At 37.3% G+C, this 17,434-nt stretch overlaps 1 protein-coding gene across 3 annotated transcripts in view; it reads right to left on the bottom strand.

Moving 5' to 3' along the window:
- The window catches only part of ITPR2 (inositol 1,4,5-trisphosphate receptor type 2), a 521,140-nt gene that overhangs the window by 354,128 nt on the left and 149,578 nt on the right, over nucleotides 1-17,434 (bottom strand). For all 3 annotated transcript variants that reach the window (XM_057555894.1, XM_007194868.3, XM_007194867.3), the window contains exons 14-15: nucleotides 5,443-5,584; nucleotides 3,194-3,355 (exon numbers count right to left, since the gene is read on the bottom strand). In XM_057555894.1, coding sequence (XP_057411877.1) covers nucleotides 3,194-3,355; nucleotides 5,443-5,584 — 304 coding nt within the window. The remainder of the gene's footprint in view (nucleotides 1-3,193; nucleotides 3,356-5,442; nucleotides 5,585-17,434) is intronic.

Genomic DNA, 17,434 nt, shown 5'->3' with positions numbered 1-17,434 from the left:
TGTTTTTGCCTTAAGATTTACTGGAACCTACCTGTTCCTTGAAAATGATACTGGTTGCACAAATCTCATTATATTCTAGGCAGCAATTCTGTGGCCTTTTTCAAAATGATGGTTTTGTATATTGGGTACCAGTTAAGTAAAGTAAATGTCTTCTATTAGTGTATCATTTTAAAAATATGTATTAATTTATACACTTGTATGACTATTGTAATCAGACCCTGCTATAAGGCAAACCTCCAAGATGTTTGATAAATAGATCAAGATGTCCATAAATAATCAAACGAAATTAGATGTGTTTCCAAAGTCTATAAATAACAATAAACAGAAACTCAACATGAAAGACTTGGGTTAGTACTAAATCACAAAAGAATTCCCTATTAGGACTTTATAAAATATAGGTGAGGAAAAAGGAGAACAAGGAATTATGCAAAAAGTAGAAAGTCTTTCTGTTTATGCTTTATTTTTCTTTTTATTGTTATTTCTTTTTGGCTCCGTTGGGTCTTCATTGCTGCACGCGGGCTTTCTCTAGTTGCAGCGAGCTGGGGCTCCTCTTCGTTGCAGTGCACGGGCTTCTCATTGCAGTGGCTTCTCTTGTTCCGGAGCATGGGCTCTAGGCACGCCGGCTTTAGTAGTTGCGGCACGTGGGCTCAGTAGTTGTGGCTAGCGGGCTCTAGAGCGCAGGCTCAGTAGTTGTGGCACACGGGCTTAGTTGCTCCACAGCATGTGGGATCTTCCTGGACCAGGGCTCAAACCCGTGTCCAATGCATTGGCAGGTGGATTCTTAACCACTGTGCCACCAGGGAAGTCCCTCCTCAGGACACCAGGCACGCGAGTCCCCAGCTTAGACAGGGAGGACTGAGAAAGAACTTTGTGCCAGACCTCGAGGGACTGGGAAAAGACACCAACTGAGACGTGCTGCCTGGACAATCTACTAGGTACTAGCAGAACAGCCAAACCAAGGATATCCGGTGCTGAAGCACAGGGCAGTGCTGTGGAAAGCGGGTCCACAGGACCCTCCCAAAGACTGAGTGCAACGGAGGACACGCACATTAGGGGGTCCCGTGGTTCTGAGGGTACCAGGTAAACCCTGCAGACCTATTGATTTTTTCAGTTAATTCAATCTCTCTCATAGACTATTGCATGTAGTGTGGAGTGGAGGCCTGTCTAGCAAAGTAGATCTTTCTAGACCCGAGAAGAGAAATGAGGCCACAGAGTGACCACCAGTCCCACCCCCATCCCTGACCTCCGCTGAATAACGTGGCCCTGGTATCTGGGGCTTCTCGGAAGCTGACTCTCTGAGTGCTTAAAGGTCTGTCATTTGACATTCTGGAACTTAATTTTCCTTGCAATAAAACAACATAACTCTACCTACATTACCTTGCCATCTTAAAGGAATGCAATGAAGTTGGGAAAAATAATTCCAATGACAAGCATTTTCAATTGGGAGGAAAAATGTCTATACCTAGGATTATATTAAAAAGCATTTAAGAATCTGTTTATATTGTCTGCTTCCTCACTCTTGTCCTTGTCAAATTATTTATCTTCTGGTTAATCTGTTTTACATATTCTTTTTAGACTTTTTCTTAATCTTTAAACTGAATTTCAAAAAAAAATGTATTTTCACACTTTTTTAATTTTTTTTATAGCTACTTTATTTATTTATTTATTTATTTTTGGCTGTGTTGGGTCTTCAGTTCGTGCGAGGGCTTTCTCTAGTTACGGCAAGTGGGGGCCACTCTTCATCGCGGTGCAGGGACCTCTCTTCATCGCGGTGCGCGGGCCTCTCACTATCGCGGCCCCTCCCGTTGCGGGGCACAGGCTCCAGACGCGCAGGCTCAGTAGTTGTGGCTCACGGGCCCAGCTGCTCCGTGGCATGTGGGATCTTCCCAGACCAGGGCTCGAACCCGTGTCCCCTGCATTAGCAGGCAGATTCTCAACCACTGCGCCACCAGGGAAGCCCCACACTTTTTTTTAAAGCAATTTTTTTTTTCTTGCCAAATAACTTTTAGACTACTTTAGAGGCAGTACTATGATTATTAAGAGCCTGGGTTTGAATACTGGCTCCAGTCAAAACTGTGTATTCTTTGGCAATTTATTTAACCTCTCTGTGCCTCAGTTCTTCATCTTAACTCAGTATTAACCAAGTTTTGTTGTGAAAAGTGCTTAGAACTGAGCCTGGTAAAATGTAAGCACTCAGTAAATACTACTAACTATTCCCAAATAACCTGCAGCCTCCAGGCCTGACATCCTAGCCCCTCCATGGCTCAGCCCTACCTGCCTTCCCAGCTTTCTCTTACAGAATCCTTCCTCATGGACCAAACTCATCAGTGAAGTTTACAAACTATGTACTCATCTCTCCAACTGGCTAAGAGAAACATGGGACACTAATGTACCAAACGATAATTAACTGAAAGCAATTTTATATCAAGCAAATGTGTATTATTGAGCACATTGCAAAATATTATATATATTTTAAGACAAAAATGAGACTTAAAAGAAACTTCACTTGCAGTTGGGAACTTTTAGCTATATCCCTGGACACACCTGGGTTCCCTGTCCTCCACAGTTAGGAATATCTTGGGATGAAAGTGCCCTTTCTAGGATCCATCATTCTCTTTTCAGAAATATCTCTTCACTAAAATGCTTGTTCCCATACAATTTCTGAAAATGATTTTCATCCAACCCAAATGCTTCTTCTCCAAGTGCTCTTCCTGGGTTCCCCCAGCTGAGCTCTTCTCTCTCCTGAATTCTCACAATGCTCCCCTATCTCTCCTGTCCCCTCTGTGCCTCTACCTTATGTTTCAGATGTACATGTCATATCTTTTCCACCAGACAATGAACTCTTTGGCCTACACACAGCGATTTGGTACCACACATGCTCCTAGAAATGCCAAAAAATGTCTCATTCCTCTTTACATAACATATCCAGCATGCCTCCTGCCCAGCAGGAGCTAATACCATGCACATACAAAAACTTAGACATCCTCCCTTGACAATTCTAATTTTACGTGGAAGAATAAATACATATGTCAGCTCAAATACATTTTCAGGTCATTTTTGTGTGTTGCCAACATAAAACATTGCATTGCAAAGTTGAATTTCCCGTTCCTATTTAAATGTCTTAGAACAGTAACCAAAGAACTTTGCCCATACTTTAGATGTTAAACAGGTAAAAAAGAGAGCCACCCTCCACCTGATTTTTCCGGTAGTCCTGCTGTGAATGTCTCAGCACACGGTAGCACAGCCTCAGCATGTACTTGTAGGGGGCGTATCTTTGATCCCCCAGATCTTCAAGTCTCAGCATTGAGCCTTCTCCTGCTTTCTCCTTAAAGGGTGCTTTCAGAATCCCAAATACCTATCAGGAAAAAAAACCAACGGCTTATTCTGATGAATGGAGGTGCACGTTTTGCAACATTTTGACTTTTTTTTATAAATAAACACACTGACTCGAAAACACTTTTGTAATATTTGAATAGAATTGACATAAAGTAAAAAAAAACAAAAAGATTTTTTTTAGGATACAAGACCAACATATTAAGGGACAGAAAAATACTGCTAAAAGGATTCCCTAAGTTGAATGACAAAAACAATATTTAAATAAAATGCTTAATTTTGTTTAGAAATTCTATTTTATTAAAATAAAAATATAAAGATGTTAGGTTGTACCAAGTTACATGAACATATTCAGATGAACTAAAATATAGTTTGATTTCGATAGGCTTTATAATTCTTTCTATTGTTTTCTATAACTTTCTAAAATCAAAATAATATAAGGAAAATATTTACTTTTCATCTGAAACTGACATCAAAAAACTGCCTCCAAATATTGCTTTTAATCCTCTTCATAAAAGAATTAATTTATTGTTTCTATACATAAAGATGTGGCCAAATCAATAAATGCATAAGCATTCAAAACAAATAGGGAGCCATATGGACAGCTGGTGATACCCAGTGACTCAGATTTTTCTTGTAAGAAGATTAGCAGTTGGGAAGTATTTAAAAATCACTAAGGAACATAATTCTTTTAGGCAGCAAGACAGCAGGTAGGATCACCTGGAGATGAACTAGTAGAATGAGCAAATTGTTTATGAAAGAGCACCTAGGCAAAGATATGAGGAGTCATACAAGAAAGCGAAATGGAATGGAATTATCCTTTGTAGTTCATGAAATATAACATGAATTAAAGTTTCTTCAGTAATTCTATATTCACTAAACCTTGAATTTTATTATGTATAATACTAAAGTAAAATGTTTGACATACGTTGGTTGAAATAATATTAATAAATCATTCAAGGTCCTAAAAGTCCTTGAAGTCAAATGTTTTATACAAAAGAAATGCTGATGTCAGAAAAGGCTTTGTCTCATTAGATTTGCAACCTTTACTTTCTTTGAGAAAAATGTTGATTTTATATACTCAGACAATCAGCTATAGAATATTAATTGACAATACATCTACTGTCTTCCTTTCCCAACTCCACAAGAACAAGTATATTAATAACATAAATTTTATTTAAGTACCTTCCTTCAGTCCACAATTAATGCAGAAGCCCATTACTTTATATAACAATTATCAGAATACAAAGAATGCATGAAGGTAGGCATGTCCAAATGTGCATATTATTAAGGAGTAAATTAATTTACTGGCATGTTATGAACAATTTCAGGAAGACATAGCATAGAAGCAGTTCTAGACCTTCAGGGAAAAAACTAGAATATTGTATAGAGCACTTGTGAGCTGATGAATAGACTGCCCTACTTTTCGAAGGAAGAAAGGGAAAAAAGTAGGAAGCAAATGGGGATGGCAGCTTCCAAGTTCCCCTGGAAATTCTACTTAAAAAAGCATTACAGCATATTTTCTGGAGACAGTCTGACCACGTAGGTTTTTAAAGGGCTGTGATAGGCTGTCTCCAAGATGGCCCCCAATGATCCCTGCCTCCTGGAATTACACTCTTATGGAAAACTGTCTTCTTGACTGTGGGCTGGATTTGTTGACTCACTTCTAACTAAGAAACAAGGTAGAAATGATGAGATGTTACTTTTAAGCTTAGGTTACAAGAAAACTATGGCCTCCATCTGAAGGCCCTCTCTTGCTCTGTCCTGGATCTCTCACTTCTAAGGAAAGCAAGCTGCCAGCTCTTGAGGCAGCGCTGTGCGGAGGCCCATGCCAGTGAGCTGGGAAGTGAATCCTCTCCCATTTGAGCCTCGAGCTGACGCAGCCCAACCAACACCTTCATTGCAGCCTGCAAAACACCCTGAGCAAGAACTGTCCACCTAAACTACCCCCAGATTCCTAATCCGCGGGAACTGTAAGTATCTGCTGGTTTGAGACACTAAGTTTTGGGGTAACTTGTTACACATCAATAGATAACCAATACAAGAACTTTCCTGATACTATAATTCAAAAAGATAAAATATGCAAAATTAGTACATGGAAACATTCACCTGTGCCAATATGTTTTGTTCCCTCATTAATTTCTGACGTTCTCGGTTTGGCTTGGTGATTACCACATCCAGAACGTCTTGTCCATTGTTAGGTACATCAGCAACAAAGAAGATAAGGTCTTCCAATAATTTGGTCACAAACCTATCATAAAACGAAAAGGAAACATGGTGTGCTTAATTTTGTAAATATATTTAAATAAACACTAAGAAAGAAAACACTATGAAAGTGCAAGTATTTTATAATAAAAATTATTTAATTAACAAAATACCTAGTGCAGTTAATATTTACTTAAATCTTTATGAAGAGCATCCCTTCTTCAGTTCTTCCAACCCCACACCACCTCCAGCTCTAATCAAGTATCTGCAAACACAGCTATGAAATAAAACCCTGTGAGTCCCAAAAACAGATATGTTGAGAGCATTTCACCTATCCACAGATGCTTTTCCATGACTAATTAGCAGAAAAGAGTATTTCTGCTTTAAGGGAGAACAGCTAAACTAAATTCTTTTTTTTAATTTTTTATTTATTTATTTATTTTTCTTATTAGTCATCAATTTTATACACATCAGTGCATACATGTCAATCCCAATCACCCAATTCATCCCACCAACACCACCACCACCCCCGCCGCTTTCCCCCCTTGGTGTCCATACGTATTTTCCCTACTTCTGTGTCTCTATTTCTGCCTTGCAAACCCGTTCTTCTGTACCATTTTCTAGGTTCCACATATAGGCGTTAATATATGATGTTTATTTTTCGCTTTTTGACTTACTTCACTCTGTATGACAGTCTCTAGATCCATCCACGTCTCTACAAATTACCTAATTTCGTTCCTTTTTATAGCTGAGTAATATTCCATTGTATATATGTACAACATCTTCTTTATCCATTCGTCTGCTGATGGGCATTTACATTGCTTCCATGACCTGGCTATTGTAATTAGTGCGGAAATGAACATTTTGGGGTGCATGTGTCTTTTTGAATTATGGTTTTCTCTGGGTATATGCCCAGTAGTGGGAAGGCTGGGTCATATGGTAATTCTATTTTTAGTTCTTTAAGGAACATCCAAACTGTTCTCCATAGTGGCTGCATCAGTTTACATTCCCACCAACAGTGCAAGAGGGTTCCCTTTTCTCCACACTCTCTCCAGCAGTTCTTATTTGTAGATTTTCTGATGATGCCCATTCTAACTGGTGTGAGGTGATACCTCATTTTAGTTTTGATTTGCATTTCCCTGATAATTAGTGACGTTGAGCAGCTTTTCATGTGCTTCTTGGCCATCTGTATGTCTTCTTTGGAGAAATGTCTATTTAGGTCTTCTGCCCATTTTTGGATAGAGTTGGTTTTTTTTTAATATTGAGCTGCATGAGCTGTTTATATATTTTGGAGATTAATCTTCTGTCCGATGATTCATTTGCAAATATTTTCTCCCATTCCGAGGGTTGTCTTTTCGTCTCGTTTATGGTTTCCTTTGCTGTGCAAAAGCTTCTAAGTTTCATTAGGTCCCATTTGTTTATTTTTGTTTTTATTTCCATTACTCTAGGAGGTGGATCAAAAAAGATCTTGCTGTGATTTATGTCATAGAGTGCTCTTCCTATGTTTTCCGCTGAGAGTTTTATAGTGCCCGGTCTTACATTTAGGTCTCTAATCCATTTTGAGTTTATTTTTGTGTATGGTGTTAGGGAGTGTTCTAATTTCATTCTTTTACATGTAGCTGTCCAGTTTTCCCAGCACCACTTATTGAAGAGACTGTCTTCTCTCCATTGTATATCCTTGCCTCCTTTGTCATAGATTAGTTGACCATAGGTGTGTGGGTTTATCTCTGGGCTTTCTATCTTGTTCCATTGATCTATGTTTCTGTTTTTGTGCCAGTACCATATTGTCTTGATTACTGTAGCTTTGTAGTATAGTCTGAAGTCAGGGAGTCTGATTCTTCCAGCTCCGTTTTTTTCCCTCAAGACTGCTTTGGCTACTGGGGGTCTTTTGTGCCTCCATACAAATTTTAAGATTTTTTTGTTCTAGTTCTGTAAAAAATGCCAATGGTAATTTGATAGGGATTGCATTGAATCTGTAGATTGCTTTGGGTAGTATAGTCATTTTCACGATATTGATTCTTCCAATCCAAGAACATGGTGTAACTCTCCATCTGTTGGTATCATCTTTGATTTCTTTCATCAGTGTCTTATAGTTTTCTGCATACAGGTCTTTTGTCTCCCTAGGTAGGTTTATTCCTAGGTATTTTATTCTTTTTGTTGCAGTGGTAGATGGGAGTGTTTCCTTAATTTCTCTTTCAGATTTTTCATCATTAGTGTATAGGGATGCAAGAGATTTCTGTGCATTAATTTTGTATCCTGCAACTTGACCAAATTCATTGATTAGCTCTAGTAGTTTTCTGGTGGCATCTTTAGGATTCTCTATGTATAGTATCATGTCATCTGCAAACAGTGACAGTTTTACTTCTTCTTTTCCAATTGGTATTCCTTTTATTTCTTTTTCTTCTCTGATTGCCATGGCTAGGACTTCCAAAACTATGTTGAATAATAGTGGTAAGAGTGGACATCCTTGTCTCGTTCCTGATCTTAGAGGAAATGCTTTTAGTTTTTCACCATGGAGAATGATGCTTGCTGTGGGTTTGTCGTATATGGACTTTATTATGTTGAGGTACGTTCCCTCTATGCCCACTTTCTGGAAAGTTTTTATCAAAAATGGGTGTTGAATTTTGTCAAAAGCTTTTTCTGCATCTATTGAGATGATCATATGGTTTTTATTCTTCAGTTTGTTAATATGGTGTATCACATTGATTGATTTGCGTATACTGAAGAATACCTGCATCCCTGGGATAAATCCCACTTGACCATGGTGCATGATCCTTTTAATGTGTTGTTGGATTCTGTTTGCTAGTATTTTGTTGAGGATTTTTGCATCTATATTCATCAGTGATATTGGTCTGTAATTTTCTTTTTTTGTAGTATCTTTGTCTGGTTTTGGTATCAGGGTGATGGTGGCCTCATAGAATGAGTTTGGGAGTGTTCCTTCCTCCGCGATTTTTTGGAAGAGTTTGAGAAGGATGGGTGTTAGCTCTCCTCTAAATGTTTGACAGACTTCACCTGTGAAACCATCTGGTCCTGGACTTTTGTTTGTTGGAAGATTTTTAATCACAGTTTCAATTTCATTACTTGTGATTGGTGTTTTCATATCTTCTATTTCTTCCTGGTTCAGTCTTGGAAGGTTATACCTTTCTAAGAATTTGTCCATTTCTTCCAGGTTGTCCATTTTATTGGCCTAGAGTTGCTTGTAATAGTCTCTTAGGATGCTTTGTATTTCTGCAGTGTCTGCTGTAACTTCTCCTCTTTCATTTCTAATTTTATTGATTTGAGTCCTCTCCCTCTTTTTCTTAATGAGTTTGGCTAATGGTTTATCAATTTTGTTTATCTTCTCAAAGAACCAGCTTTTAGTTTTGTTGATCTTTGCTATTGTTTTCTTTGTTTCTATTTCATTTATTTCTGCTCTGATCTTTATGATTTTTTTCCTTCTGCTGACTTTGGGTTTTGTTTGTTCTTCTTTCTCTAGTTCCTTTAGGTGTAAGGTTAGATTGTTTATTTGAGATTTTTCTTGTTTCTTGAGGTAGACTTGTATAGCTATAAACTTCCCTCTTAGAACTGCTTTTGCTGCATCCCATAGGTTTTGGATCATCGTGTTTTCATTGTCATTTGTCTCTAGGTATTTTTTGATTTCCTCTTTGATTTCTTCAGTGATCTCTTGGTTGTTCAGTAATGTATTGTTTAGCCTCCATGTGTTTGTGTTTTTTACAGATTTTTTCCCTGTAATTGATTTCTAATCTCATAGTGTTGTGGTCAGAAAACATGCTGGATATGATTTCCATTTTCTTAAATTTACTTGATTTGTGACCCAAATGTGATCTATCCTGGAGAATGTTCCGTGTGCACTTGAGAAGAAAGTGTAATCTGCAGTTTTTGGATGAAATGTCCTATAAATATCAGTTAAATCTATCTGGCCTATTGTGTCATTTAAAGCTTCTGTTTCCTTATTTATTTTCATTTTTGATGGTCCGTCCATTGGTGTAAGTGAGGTGTTAAAGTCTCCCACTATTATTGTGTTATTATTGTGTTGATTTCCTCTTTTATAGCTATTAGCAGTTGCCCTATGTATTGAGGTGCTCGTATGTTGGGTGCATATATATTTATAATTGTTATATCTTCTTCTTGGATTGATCCCTTGATCATTACGTAGTGTCCTTCCTTGTCTCTTGTAACATTCTTTATTTTAAAGTCTATTTTATCTGATATGAGTATTGCTACTCCAGCTTTTTTTGATTTCCTTTTGCATGGAATATCTTTTTCCATCCCCTCGCTTTCAGTCTGTATGTGTCATAGGTCTGAAGTGGGTCTCCTGTAGACAGCATATATATGGGTCTTGTTTTTGTATCCATTCAGCAAGCCTGTGTCTTTTGGTTGGAGCATTTAATCCATTCTCGTTTAAGGTAATTATCGATATGTATGCTCCTATTACCATTTTCTTAATTGTTTTGGGTTTGTTTTTGTAGGTCCTTTTCTTCTCTTGTGTTTCTCACTTAGAGAAGTTCCTTTAGCATTTGTTGTAGAGCTGGTTTGGTGGTGCTGAATTCTCTTAGCTTTTGCTGTAAGACTTTTGATTTCTCCATTGAATCTGAATGAGATCCTTGCTGGGTAGAGTAATCTTGGTTGTAGGTTCTTCCCTTTCATCACTTTAAGTATATCATGCCACTGCCTTCTGGCTTGTAGAGTTTCTGCTGAGAAATCAGCTGTTAACCTTATGGGAGTTCCCTTGTATGTTATTTGTCGTTTTTCCCTTGCTGCTTTCAATAATTTTTCTTTGTCTTTAACTTTTGCCAATTTGATTACTATGTGTCTCGGCGTGCTTCTCCTTGGGTTTATCCTGTATGGGACTTGCAGCACTTCCTGGACTTGGGTGGCTATTTTCTTTCCCATGTTAGGGTAGTTTTTGACTATAATCTCTTCAGATATTTTCTGTGGTCCTTTCTCTCTCTCTTCTCCTTCTGGGACCCCTATAATGCGAATTTTGTTGCATTTAATGTTGTCCCAGAGGTCTCTTAGGCTGTCTTCATTTCTTTTCATTCTTTTTTCTTTATTCTGTTCCACAGCAGTGAATTCCACCATTCTGTCTTCCAGGTCAGTTATCCGTTCTTCTGCCTCAGTTATTCTGCTATTGATTCCTTCCAGTGTAGTTTTCATTTCAGTTATTGTATTGTTCATCTCTGTTTGTTCTTTAATTCTTCTAGATGTTTGTTAAACATTTCTTGCATCTTCTGGATCTTTGCCTCCATTCTTTTTCCGAGGTCCTGGATCATCTTCACTATCATTATTCTGAATTCTTTTTCTGGAAGATTGCCTATCTCCATTTCATTTATTTGTTTTTCTGGGGTTTCATCTTGTTCCTTCACCTGGTACATAGCCCTCTGCCTTTTCATCTTGTTTATCTTTCTGTGAATGTGTTTATTGTTCCACAGGCTGCAGGATTGTAGTTCTTCCTTTTTATTTCTTTTCCTTTGTGCTTCGTCTAGTTTCACGTGCTCACAGGGGGCCGCGTGCAGAGGCCTCACATGCGGCGCTTCAGATTGTGAAAAGGCAGCACCGGTACTTCATGATGGCGGCAGTGGGCTACCTGCGGAGACTCTGCGTGGGACACATGCTCTGAGATCTGAACTAAATTCTTAATTCAGAGTCTTTTCTTTTTCACTATTAACTCAAACTACATTTCTTTTTTTTTTAACATCTTTATTGGAGTATAATTGCTTTACAATGGTGTGTTAGTTTCTGCTGTATAACAATGTGAATCAGCTATACATAAACATATATCCCCATATCTCCTCCCTCTTGCATCCCCTCCCACCCTCCCTATCCCACCCCTCTAGGTGGTCACAAAGCACCAAGCTGATCTCCCTGTGCTATGTGGCTGCTCCCCACTAGCTATCTATTTTACATTTGGTACTGTATATATGTCCATGCCACTCTCTCACTTCACCCTAGCTTACCCTTCCCCCTTCCCGTGTCCTCAATCCATTTTCTACGTCTGCCTCTTTAGTCCTGTCCTGCCCCTAGGTTCTTCAGAACCTTTTTTTTTTAGATTCCATATATATGTGTTAGCATTCGGTATTTGTTTTTCTCTTTCTGACTTACTTCACTCCATATGACAGACTCTAGGTCCATCCACCTCACTACAAATAACTCAATTTCGTTTCTTTTTATGGCTGAGTAATATTCCATTGTATTTATGTGCCACATCTTCTTTAACCATTCATCTGTTGATGGACACATAGGTTGCTTCCATGTCCTGGCTGTTGTAAATAGAGCTGTAGTGAACATTGTGGTACATGACTCTTTTTGAATTATGGTTTTCTCAGGGTATATGCCCAGTAGTGGGATTGCTGGGTCGTATAGTAGTTCTATTTTTATCAAACTACATCTCTTAATCTTCACTACATTTCAATTTCTCCCTGTACAGAAGAGGAAAAACTTAATTGAACTTCAGAGAGAGACTAGAGTAAGCAATCAGATGCTCTAAATTGTTCTGAAAGTATTAACTGATCTATAAAAATCATAATATTCTAAAATCATACACTAATGTTCACCTTTAAATTCTACATTTCAGTTATTATTTTAACAATTACTTGAACTTCAGTGGCATCTAGTACCTAAAATGCCTGGAGAACAGTTCCTCCCTTACCCTTCTTCCTCCTTCCTGCAATTTTTCATTTTCTATATGAATTTTTTATGATCCCAGGCACTAGACCACCAGGGAGCTGTGCCATATGTGAATTTTTTGATACAACAAAAGCTATCCAACAAATATTTAAATATGTTTTATCCAAGAAGATGTGGTATATATATACAATAGAATATTACTCAGCCATAAAAAATAATGAAATAATGCCATTTGCAGCAACATGGATGGACCTATAGATTATCATATTAAGTGAAGTAAGTCAGATAGAGAAAGACAAATACCATATGATATCATTTAACATGTGGAATCTAAAATATGACACAAATGAACTTATTTACAACTTATTTATAGAAACAGACTCAGAGACATAGAAAACAGACTTACGGTTACCAAAGGGGAAAGGGGGCGGAGGATGGATAAATTAGGAGTTTGGGATTAGCAGACACAAACTACTATATATAAAATAGATAAACAACAAGGTCTTATTGTATAGCATAGGGAACGATATTCAGTATCCTGTAATAAACTGGAATGGAAAAGAATATGAAGAAGAATATGTATATTTATGTATAACTGAATCACTTTGCTGTACACTAGAAACTAACACAACATTGTAAATCTACTATACTTCAATAAATAAATAAGCTTTATCCATATACGTTAGCATAATTATTCACCGTTATTAGCATGATCAATCATGATAACATCAATAAGAAAACTACAATTTAAGAGATTCAGCGACTCTAGAAAAGTGTGGAATGTATTCAGTTAGGAAGCATCTTGATCTTATCTCCAGATTTACCTCCTGCAATGGAATGGAGTTAAGTGGACACACCCATAATCCAGAATTTAGCCACAACATCCAAATTTCAGCACCCTTCCAAGGATCATAAACTCCACCCCCAAATTCCAGAGATATTATGTTTTCTTGTGTGCCTATTTAAAATTTTAACCCAATCTATTTCTTTTCAACAACACATCTAACGAATAGGATTCACTCACACAACTTCTGTGGGCAACCACAGAAATGTAAAACATGATTCCTACTCAACAAAATGTGGTGTGAATTTCTTTTGAAATTGTGACTCAATGTCTTCTATATCATTCTGTTATTCTTAAAAGAAATAATAAAACGTTTATTTTGAGCTCAGATTTCTTCAACAAACTGAAATTGAGTTGAACCTTAGTGGCTCAATCTACAAGTCCAGTCCGAGCAGAAATATATCTGCATTTTCTTTTTAAAAGTATTAGTGTTCTTTTTCTCTTGCTGTTTTGAGGATATTGTATTCAGATATTTAGACTCTAAGAAAGGGCAACTTTGGGAGCAACTACAAATGACTCTGCTTCAAACTCCTCCAAATGGCCTAAAAATTGGTCATAGTTAATGGAGTGATGATGAAGAAAATTAACAGTCTTGACTGAGGATCACTGTACATTAACCTTATTTGCAGAGCCCACCTCCCTTGATGTTGAGGCAATGATAGCCAAGAAAACTAGTCTTCTCTTTTGACCTCCGAAACTGTTGAAACCTTATTCTTTTGTCTTTTCACCTCAAGCATCCCACCTGTAGCAGACAAAACTGGGTTTTTTCAGTTTAGATCAAATTACAATTCTATACTGGGAGATGGTTAGGTCCTACTAACTCATTCAATCTTATTAATCTGCTTTTACTAAAAAATTTTTGTGACTTTATCATATGCAGCAATGAGAGACAAAATATATTTTTTAAAAAGACATACCTAAAACCATAATAAAAAGCTTTGTGGATCAGGAATAAAATAAGAAAGACAGTGATGAGCAAGGATAATATTCAGTACTGGCAAGATAATAGGGACTGAAAGCATGTGATAAGGAATTAAACTAAAGACAAGAAAGCAGAGACTAAAGCAGGGCTTCTCCATCTCTTAAAGGAACCTTAAAAATGTGGTGATCCCTGTTTGGGCCTAGTACAGTGAGTGGTAGGAGGAAAGAGAGGAAGCACACAGACAGGACTGGACATACCCACCTGTGATCTCAATGGCTAAAGCCTCAAATTACCATAAGACATGAACTCTCAGCCCTCAATATTAGATCTGGCTCCAGACTTGTTGAGGCAAGCCAGGTGGAGGCAACCATAAAATTAATAAAAAAGATGAGTGAATGTAGAGAGAGGATAAGCAAAAATCACCCATCCAAGAAGAGCCTGCATATTTAAATTCCAAAGCACATGAGAAAAACTGACATTAAGAAGGCCAACCATCATACTAAAAATTCAGGAGGCCAATTCGTTACCAACAAAATGCAAGTAACAGATCAATTTCAAAATAACTTTTAAATAAGTGTTTCCAACCCTCAAAGAGATAAAGAAAATAACTATATACCAAAAAAGACAACATATATAAAAGAGGGCAGATACAAATGAAGAAAAGGTGGCTATGCAAAAGAATCAATAGAAATCTGAGAAATAAAATTATAATCATTTAAATAAAAATATAATTCATGAAGGTAAACTATTATACACACATTCTAAGAAAAAGTAGTGACTTACAATATAGACAGTATTAAAAAAATCGATCCAGAAAGCAGCACAGATTCTAAAAGGCAAATTATAAAAGGAAAGTTAAGAGATAAAGAAGATGAATTAAGAGGATCCAACAAACACCTAATAGGAGTTCCAGAAGAGAGATAAGAGGAAAAGACAAAGAAGTAATACCTGAAGGAAAATGGCTGAAAATTTTCCAGGATTGAAGGAAGACTTAAGTATTCTGATCAAAAGCATACCCTAAATGTCAAGTGGGAAAAACAAATATAAAAGTTACTTGTAAACACATTGTAGTGAAACTTTAGGACATCAAAGACAAAGGAAAATATCTACAAAATTATCAGAAAGTAAAGAAAAATGCCAATAAAGAATAACAATTCTTAATGGCAACAAGAGATAATAAAAAATAATTAAATTATAACTTTAAAATACTAAAAAAAAGAATTGTCAAGCTAGCATTCCATACATAAAGTATCACTTAAGAGAGGAGGAAAAATAAAGACATTCTCACATACATAAAGATTAATAAGATTTATAACCTCATTGAATAGACTAAAGAACAAATTTCAGCAAGAAGAAAAGTGAACCCAGAGAGGAGTGAGATGCAAGAAATAAAAGCAAGCAGAACAAGAGGTAAAATACCTTAAGAAATATAATTAATAACTAAAAGAAATTTTTAGGAACTGGATTTTCAGTAATAAAAAGTGATACATCATAATTTATGTGTCACAAGTAATTTAAAGAATAAACACAGAACTATGGTTCTAGACAACTATTCGAAAAAAAGATGGGAGGTAGAATGTCAGTGTATAATTAAAGCATTCTGAGGCATTTTTCTCCCATGAGAGAAGGAAATATATAATATCTTCAAGTTTTGTAAGAAAGAATATATAGTTGAAATGTATGACAAGAACATAAGGGCACTTGCGAAAGAACAGAAATATGATCTATAGCTTTTAAACCAGTAGAAGAAAAGGAAAAATAGGGAGAAAATAAAAACTTCATCAATCTAACAGAAAGCAAGAAAGAAGTGGAGGAAAAGAAAAAAAAGCTACACCAAAGAAAGAAAATAACAAAATAAGATACCCATAGGTATTAAGTCCAAACACATTATTTAATAAATGCAAAGTAATTAAACTTTAGCAAATTCAAATAGACTATCAGATTAGATTTTAAAAATCCAGCTCTCAGCCGCTCACAAGAGACATTAACAAAACAAAATGACCGGGAAATCTGAAACAAATGGATATTGGATATTGAAAAAAAGACATCTAGTCAAACACTAAACAAAAGTTAGCTGTTGTCAAGATAGTAGTATCAGGCAAATAAAAATTCAAGGGGAGGTGATGCTGCTATAGGAAAATATTAACTTTGAATCAGAAGGACATCTGATCTGGTGATCACATGTTGGATGACCCCTGCTCCAGATCCTGAGCTCCTACCACGAGGAATTCGAACCAGTGCTCAAGCCCCCAAATTGCAGAAAGACTTGGCTGGGGTCTGGGCTGTTCACCACTGCATTGGCACTGTGTGTACACACGCTGCAGTGCCCAGTGCCTGGCATGGACCAGGAGTTCAGTAACACTGAAAGCAAATGGACACTGAACTGTAAAGGCAGCAGAGGAACCCCACCTCTTTTTCTGTACCCTCAGAGGTAAAACGTGGTGCATGTGTCACCGCCTCCAGCTCTGAATGGAGTTACCCCCCCTCCATCCTCTCTCCTCTCCCACCCCAATGTGTTCCCAATACTGTCTATTTTGTTGGTGCAGCTATGCAGAAGAAAATTCCACGAAAAAAATATCTGCGGTTGAGGATCTTGGAGCAGAACACAGGAGCTGTGCCTCCGGAGCCCACTCCTGGGGTGAATGAAAGGGGAGCGGAGGTGGGGGAGGGAGGGTTGCAACAATACAGGCATTTTCAGACAGATCTCCTATATTCTAACATGTTCCCTTTGACCTTGTATCATTCTTCATGGTTTTGAGTAAAAGAATCTCTAATAATAACTTCATTCTCTGGGGAGGGGTGGGGGGAGTCAGAGTTGTGTGGAATTTTCAGAAAGAATTTTATATCAAATTATAAAACTGAGAAAATAATATAAACACATTCAACTAAGCCTGTAAGCTCCCCTGTACAGACAGGCAGCTTTGAATGAGTTTTGATGGGAGGTGGCTTTTCGGAAATTACTAAATGAAGATCAATCATTGCAACTTCCTATTTCTCAGGCAAGACCTTCTTTTTGCTACAATGTTTTTCACTCTAAAATAGCGGGGGAATAAAAATGCAGGATCCCTGGTCAGTCCTGGTCTACCACCTTCCTGAGAATCATCTCGAGAGGTTAAGATTCTCTCTGGCAGTAACTGAAGAAGAGTTACAGTCGGCAATGGTGGAGTGCTCATAATCAATCTTTATTTGTCCTTTTCTTCAAGGAACACCTTAATACTTAGCAAGGGAGACTTTTTAGCGAGGCTGAGGAAATTTCTGTGCGTATGTGACAATGACAGAGACAAAGAAACAGATTCATCAAAAGCAGAGTTAATAGCTAAATAACAGACATAAAAAAAGTGGTATCTACACATGGGATTCCATTGCCTGTCATAATTTAGTTCTGATATTTAATTATCTGTCGTCCAGAACAGGGGAACAGTTGCTTCAGCTTGTGGCCTTTATTCATTTCACCCGACGGGGTTGGAGGTCGATTGCATACACAAGAGTGGTTTTCAAATGCA

The sequence above is a fragment of the Balaenoptera acutorostrata genome, chromosome 11 (genome assembly GCF_949987535.1).
Source record: "Balaenoptera acutorostrata chromosome 11, mBalAcu1.1, whole genome shotgun sequence".
In the NCBI taxonomy this organism is placed as follows: Eukaryota; Metazoa; Chordata; class Mammalia; order Artiodactyla; family Balaenopteridae; genus Balaenoptera; species Balaenoptera acutorostrata.
Note: the sequence above shows the minus strand (reverse complement) of the source record. Positions and strands in the feature narration are given on the sequence as shown.